General features: G+C 36.1%; 1 protein-coding gene across 1 annotated transcript; it reads right to left on the bottom strand.

Moving 5' to 3' along the window:
- Positions 1-683: 683 nt before the first annotated feature.
- Positions 684-6,665, bottom strand: LOC21384300 (protein CHROMATIN REMODELING 35). The gene is made up of 4 exons (XM_024170076.1): positions 5,286-6,665; positions 4,295-4,453; positions 1,043-2,802; positions 684-944 (listed from the first exon to the last, which is right to left on the bottom strand). Exons 1-4 carry the CDS (start codon positions 6,663-6,665, stop codon positions 941-943), a joined length of 3,303 nt encoding a protein of 1,100 aa, XP_024025844.1. The 3' UTR covers positions 684-940.
- Positions 6,666-7,599: the final 934 nt, after the last annotated feature.

Genomic DNA, 7,599 nt, shown 5'->3' with positions numbered 1-7,599 from the left:
ACCTCCATTTTGCTAAGATATCAACCCTTCTCCAACCCAACTCTATTTCTTCACTCTAAAATAGAAATCCCAATAATTGGGATGAGTGAAGCGCCAACAATGGCGCTGCCTTGGCCCATGCGCTTTAGCGCCATTATTTATTTATTTATTTTTTTTGCTTTTGTTAATTGAAATAAGTGCCCATTTGCATTTTTTTTTTTCATAATTTTTACCCCAAGTTAAAAAACATGATCAAAAGTACTGTTCCTTTTTACTACCATAAAAAAAAAATTCTCCTTTTGATATCCAAATTAATATTATTAATTTATTATTTCTTTCGAGTTAGTTAAATAATATATTATTCTATTAAAGGATTTTTGGTTTAATTTGTATAAAAATAAATTAAACTAATGCTTTTTGTGTGTGTGTGTGTTTATGTTGTATTATCAAATTAATGCTTGGTTGTCAACTTGTTTAGTTAATGTAAGTTTGCATTTAATTAAATAAATTTATGTTTAATTAATATTATTAATCTATTATCTATTACGAGTTGCTTAAATAATATGTTATTTTATTACATTAATATGTACTTTGCACAATAGGTAAAATAAATTAATCATTACTATAGCAAGAAAAAATATGAAAAATGAATATAAAAAGAGAATATGTCAAGAATATTCCTTTTAGAGTAAAGTTTAGGGTAAATGGGTTGGAGAGTAACTCCTTAGATGGTGTGAAATTATTCTTTTTTGAAGATAGGGGTGTGGGTTGGAGATGGCCTAAGGCACAGTATAGAGCTTCTTTTACAAAAATGAATGGAAAAAGTGTCCAAAATGGAGAATCTTATACCGGGTTCAGAAGGTTCCGGAACCAAAATACATGGATAAACTATTAACAGAAGAGAATCCTAGTCTTATGAACTTCACTTTAAACAATGTCTCAGCATAAGTGATTGCGGGATCTACCTGAAATATGTAAAAACACAGTTATGACAGAACAACTAAGGATTATTTATGCAGTAGGAATCAAGAAAGGAAGAAAGGAAACATGTTGAAGTACTAACCTTCTGTACATAACCTTTATGTCTTTCGCAAGAATTGGATTACTCTCCAAGAACTCGTCACCGCACTCATTAACATCAACGGTCTCCACTTGAAAATCTCTATATCCGCAACATTCTTTCCATTCAAACCATGTCTTTGAAATCAATTCCTTCTTGAGGCAAGTGTCATAGTCTTCCACTTCAGGTGAATCAGCAGCAACCAATCTGTAAACAACCACTTTCTTTGTCTGCCCGGGACGGAATGCGCGCCCAATGGCTTGACGGGTCACAGATGGATTGGGATGAACGTCCAGAATTATAATTCTAGATGCCCCCACCAAAGAAATTCCCTCTCCACATGCCTTGATGGAGCCAAAAAAGACTTTGGCTTCAGGGGAGTTGTTGAAGCATTCCATGGACAACTTCCTGTCCCGTGGACTTGAATCACCTGAGACAAAAAACATTTCCCTTCCTTGACACCAGCCCTTCTCTTTCACTGCTAATCTCTCCAAAAATTTTAAAGGTGTGATATACTGACTGAAAACCAGCAGTTTCTCGTTCTTTGACTCGCATAAACTTAGCATGGTCCAAAAAAACTTTGCCTTCACTCCATCCTCCACTTCTAAATTTTCCAGCACCTCATCGAGCTCCTCATCACTCACATTGCGGTTGTCGGAGAGTGGCTTCAACTTCGGATGCAAATAAATGGAGCCCCCATCAAAACTTGCTTTGAACTTGCTTTGCAACTTGATTTTTCCCACTTCACGCTTTTGGCTGGAGCTGAGATGGAGTACTACAGTGAAATCAACAAGTCCAGGAAGCTCATCCATGAAATCACCTTTGTAATAGTTAAGCACCTTGCTAGTCATCTCACGCAGGTCATTTATAACAGACACTTTCCTTCTAAAATCTTTATCCTTCTGCAGTGTTACTTCCGCTAAATCAAAGAAAGCTGCATCACTACCAGCTTTGAAGCTCTTCCTAAAACCTGACAATGATATGTCCACTTTACTCATGATGCGCTTGACTATGGGTTGGGATGTTTCCGTTCTCAAAAAATTAGGTTGAACAAGATTCAGGACATTGAACACCTCTTTGACACTATTCTGGTACAACGTCCCGGAAAGTACTACTTTTCTGGGTGTCTGCACCTTCGCAAGGGCTTGAAAGATATGTGTGCCCTCATTTCTTGGAGTATGCCCTTCATCCAGAATAAGAATTGATGGAGCCTTTAGCAGTATCTCACGACATGAATTCGATGCATTGCTGTTTTCCGGATCACAAACAATGGAGGAGAATTGCATGTATCCCAAGAAAAGAATACTCTTGTTCTCCACCCACTGTTTCAGAACATCTAATTGCTGGAATCGGGTTTCTGCTTTGCCAGTGTACAGATCATACAGTGGGATATCCTCTATTTGCCAAATCCGGAACTCTTTCTTCCATGTTTCCAGGATTCCCTTGGGAAGAACAACTAGTGGTCTGGCATTTGGATACTTAATCATGAAACTCTGCAAAAAACTTATTATCATGAATGTTTTTCCTGATCCAGGTGCATGTGCTAAAATGCAGCCTGCAGGATTATCACCCACCAAGTTGCTAACAAGGAAATTGAAACCCTCTACTTGATGAGGTTTCATCTTCTTGGCATGCCTGGGGTGGACATATACTTCATTTTGAATCAAATCATTACCAGACAAATTAAGTCCACCTATTCCAGTCGACTCTCTGTCTTTAGAATACCATGATCCCGGCACATATGTTCTATTACTCCTTTTAACCTGGAATTAGACACATTTAAAGCAAAAGACACCAATGTAATGAAACTTTATTCAAGTAGAGAACATGTGGACAATAAGAAAGGACAGCTCCAATAAAGAATTTAATGCAGATGAACTTACTGCAAATTGAACCGCACAACCATGCCAAAAAAAAAAAATTACATATAATATATCCTTGAGGAAAATTAAACAACTTAATGAAGAAAACAATTTAAACGGATACCAAAGTTACGTTGGTTACTGTTTTCATTTTATAAACTTGACGATGTTCTTTTTTGACTGCTTAGTTTTCGTTCTATAAATACTTGTTCTAAGTTTTCCTTCTATAAATGCAGATCAGGAAATATACACAGCAACCATACAATAAAAAGAAGTCAGCTAATCCAAACAGTCTTTTTATTTATTTATTTAACTTGCGGGTCGGGGATTAGATGGTGGAGTCACATGCGCAATTACACCTAGGCTATGCCTGCAACCATGCTCCTCCATACAATGTCAAGCCTATTTCCCAAGCAAAAGATCCAAGAAAAGCCTAATTAATGTCAGAGAGAGTGATAAGATTATAAAAATAAATTTTTGGTGTATTGACAGCTTCTTCAGTTTATCTTTGCCTGCGTTAGATACTACATGAATGACCCCAAGAATATAAATCTTTTTAAATAACAAGTTCTTCCCTGAGCCTTGTTAATTATTTTCTATAGGAAGAATATATTTGTAATTATGAATCTCTTTAATAAAAGCACTTCCCTGAGCATTGTTAATTATTTTCTCCAGGCAGCATTTAGTTTTAATCTTCATCACAAACTCACGCAAATCTAAAAAGCTAGAAGTAGTTCTGGTTGACATTTTAAGGCCAATGCAACTAGCGCCATAAACCCTGTTTCTATCATGCTTTTGTGCAACAGTCATCATAAAACTTAGTAACATTCTATGAGCAGAGATATAAGTTGGGCCAGTCTTCATAAACACTAAAGTTATTCCTAAGGGTAGTGACAAGCGAACCAAAATTTTTGGAAAAGACTTTGGTGAATTGAACTGTAAATAGAACCAAAAATCCATAAACATAAACAATCTAATCTGATGGTTTTTTTTTAGCAATAACCAGTAACAGCTGAATCGTGAATAGTATTCAGTTCATGATTCTTTTAGCTACTAAATATTCTAATGAGCAACTTTGAGAATATGCTCAACACCTTGAATTGATTTTTTGTTTTTAACATCACAAAATGTTAAAACATCAAGAAATTCGTATATAATTTTCTTTAGAACCTTCAGTTAATTTCTTCTCATTAATGGGACGCAATCAAACAAGACAAACCCAACTAATGGGTCCTCCCCATTGCCTGCAGGTCACGAGTTTACAAGTCCAACTTTTAAACATGCAAGTGAAACAAAGACATATTTATATGCTTGGGACTAATTGATAGAAGGGAGGGTACAATTGTAATATGTAAAAGATTATGAATGCACCAGCCACCAAATGAAACATTACCTTGTTATACTGGAACTTAAATATTGTCTCGATTCCTCTGTCAATAACCCCACAAATGCGGCAAACATAACCAAGATCGTCCTTTAAAAGAAAGGAATGTTCACAGTTTTCTTCATCTTCCATCACCTGTTTATTTTGTGAATGATCCATAGAAACATCCTGAAGGAGCAGAACATAAAAAGTAGGCGTATTTATACCATATGTAAAACTGTGGGAGGTTATTAAACATTTTAGAGCAAAACATAATCAAACTCTAAAAGCATAAATTAAAATCAAACTCTGATCCGTTCAAATATTGGAAGCCTCCCCTCAAGTTTATTGTGGAACATAATTTTAGGAAGAGCAAAAACTATTCATTGGAAGGTTTGGATTTTTCCTGTGCTTCTTTTATCATAGCCATGGAGATTTTATATACACGAACAATCTCTCTTCAAATACGAAATCGGAATTTCAAAGTTCAGCCTGTTTTGAAGATTCATTATATTTTTACAATTTGTTGTCTTTGTATGCGATCAAAATGGTGAGGTCTATTATTGACTGATTTGTGCAGTTAAACCTCCACATTTGGCATCTGTTGAATGTCCCTGCACTTTTAATATACTTATTCTTTTATTATCAGGACACGCAAGAAACTCAATTCCACGTTTTTTTTTTTTTTTTTTCTGTTCCATTTACACCACTTGAATGAACCTTGATTGAATTTCCAAAAATCTCTTCTAATAGTCATTTGCAATAATCACACAATTAACGATTCCTGTGTACTTCCCCAAGCATTAGCAAAATTACGAATCAAGTAAATGAAAAAGAAAGAAGAAGTATAACAATCACAAAGCTAACAAACAAATGACAGAAAATGGTCTTGACACAATCTACACCAAGGAGACGACAAAAAGGAATATTTATTCTCATTTCAAAAGAAAGTGAACCTGAATAAATAGGTGACAATAGAGAATAGCATTTCTTGTATTGAAATTTCAGTTTTTAGAAATACCTTGGAAAGTTCTAATGCCATCGACATCTCCTTCCAAAAATCGTCAAGACCATCATCCTCGTTACTGATTTCATTGCCATCACCGTCTGTGCCAACATATACATAATCAGCTCCCTTAATTTTAGCTGCATCTTCCACACAGACATCGTCAATATCACCATCCCCAGACTTAGGTAGATGATTGCCTTCATCTTCTATGCCCAAATGAGCATCTGTGTCTTCCTTTATGTCCTTCAGCAAAGTTTCTCCAACGGGTGGTTTTTCATTCACACATTCATCTTCCTTAATTCCAGTTGCATCGTCCGCACAGATATCGTCGATACCACCATCCTCAGTGTTAGGTAGACAATTGCCATCATCTTCTATGCCCGCATGAGCATCTTTATCATCCTTTACGTCCCTCAGTAATGTTTCTCCAACAGGTGGTTTTTCATTCACACATTCATCTTCCTCAATTCCAGTTGCATCTTCCGCACAGATATCGTCCATACCACCATCTTGGGTGTTAGGTAGACAATTCCCTTCATCTTCTATGCCCACACGAGCATCTTTGTCTTCCTTTATGTCCTTCAGCAAAGTTTCTCCAACGGGTGGTTTTTCATTCACACATTCATCTTCCTTAATTCCAGTTGCATCTTCGGCACAGATATCGTCGAGGTCGGTACCACCATCCTTGGTGTTAGGTAGATGATTGCCTTCATCTTCTATGCCCACTTGAGCATCTTTGTCTTCCTTTATGTCCTCCAGCAAAGTTTCTTCAGCGGGTTTTTCATTCACACATTTATCTTCCTTAATTCCACTTGCATCTTCCAAACAGACATCGTCAATACCACCATCATCAATGTTAAATTGATGATTGTTTTCATCTTCTATGACCACATAGACATCTTTGTCTTCCTTTTTGTCCTTGAACGAAAACTCTCCGGTGGGTTGATCTTTTAAAACGTTTTGAGACAGATAAGATGGTTTCTCCCCAGTCTGATATCCCATGTCCTCCCCATCTGAATCAATGATTATGACGGGCGCTGATGTCGCTTGAGTCTCAGTTGCAACAAACTCATGCTCTAAATCAATAATGACAATGTCACGTACTGAACGAGTGGTATTTGCCAACTTCGAAGCCTGTTTAACTCGGTCCTTTCCCACATCTAAAGACCCATTTTTAGTTCTAGTTCTTGGGAAGCTTTTAGAATACAGATTTGGACTCCGCATCTTCTGAGCTAGAAGAGCATGTATGTCTTTTGCAACACTTCCAAACTTACCACTGTCTAGACCTTCTATAATAGACAATGGACTCGAAAAATCGACCACGTCATTTGAAGTAGTAGAAATCGGTTTCTTCGGTGTAAGCTCGTCAGAATTACTTGCAGAGAAGTCCATTCCAATACCATGGTATTTCCCATCAGTACAAGTTTTAAGCCTTTTGTGTCGCTCTGAACACAAATCAAATTTGAACTGTAGTAAACATATTGAATACACAAAATAAACAATGTAAGGAAAGAGATTAAGGCGATAAAATTATATACGTTGAAATGTTAAGCTCTTTGTAACTTGTTTAGAGCATATCAAGTTCATTAATTGTCTCAGAAAAGCCCTATTCAACGAGATACATGATTTCAACTCACACCAAAAGAGAAGTGCAGAGCAAAATCTTTAATGGGAAGTATTCAACAATACAATGCGCTAATTACCTGGCATCAAATCAACTTTTGAGTTCATATTTGACTACACCTCTGATAGAACTGATCGTCAAACAGAGAAAAAAAACCCACTTTAGAACTCAAAAAATGAAGTGGAAATATGAGGATGCAAAAGTATAACAAACAAAACTTGGCGAGAAAAAAAAAAGCAACATTTTTGCTACCTTTTTTTGGCAAAGACATATAGGTTGACCAAAAAAAGTATTTTTTTTAATAAAAAAAAAACTTTTAATGATAAATGTTTTAACTTTCTACCAACACGAAATTTAGTCATGAGACAGTGAAAATGAAACCTAAATACCTGTTTCAACTTTCAAATAAGTATGCTCACTGAAACAAAAAAATGAAAATAAGAAAAAATAAAGATGAGAGAGAGTAGAGAGAGAAACAAGTAATAGAAGAAGAAGAAGAAGAAGAAGAAGAAGAAGAGGTGGAGGAGAAGAGAAAGAGAGAACCAAAAAAAGAGCTCAGGAAACAAAAAGATATGAAAACGAAGAAAATCGACTCACATTTTTGTTTTGGAAGAATCCGATGAAAAGTTCCGTCTTTCTTTCTCTAGAACAGCCAAATGAAGAGAGAGAGAGGGGCAGAGAGAACGTCCGTACGGGTCCTTT

This window comes from Morus notabilis, unplaced genomic scaffold (assembly GCF_000414095.1).
Source record: "Morus notabilis unplaced genomic scaffold, ASM41409v2 Scaffold7758, whole genome shotgun sequence".
NCBI lineage: Eukaryota > Viridiplantae > Streptophyta > Magnoliopsida > Rosales > Moraceae > Morus > Morus notabilis.
This window is presented reverse-complemented; position numbering and strand designations above follow the sequence as displayed.

Bases quoted from the DNA above. Each gene is read 5' to 3' on its own strand.
- LOC21384300 (XM_024170076.1), bottom strand. From the start codon at position 6,665: ATGGACTTCTCTGCAAGTAATTCTGACGAGCTTACACCGAAGAAACCG. The intron at 4,454-5,285 runs GTATTTCTAAAA...CTGCTCCTTCAG, and splicing joins TGGCATTAGAACTTTCCAAG to GATGTTTCTATGGATCATTC. The intron at 2,803-4,294 runs GTAATGTTTCAT...GTCTAATTCCAG, and splicing joins TTAAGTTCCAGTATAACAAG to GTTAAAAGGAGTAATAGAAC.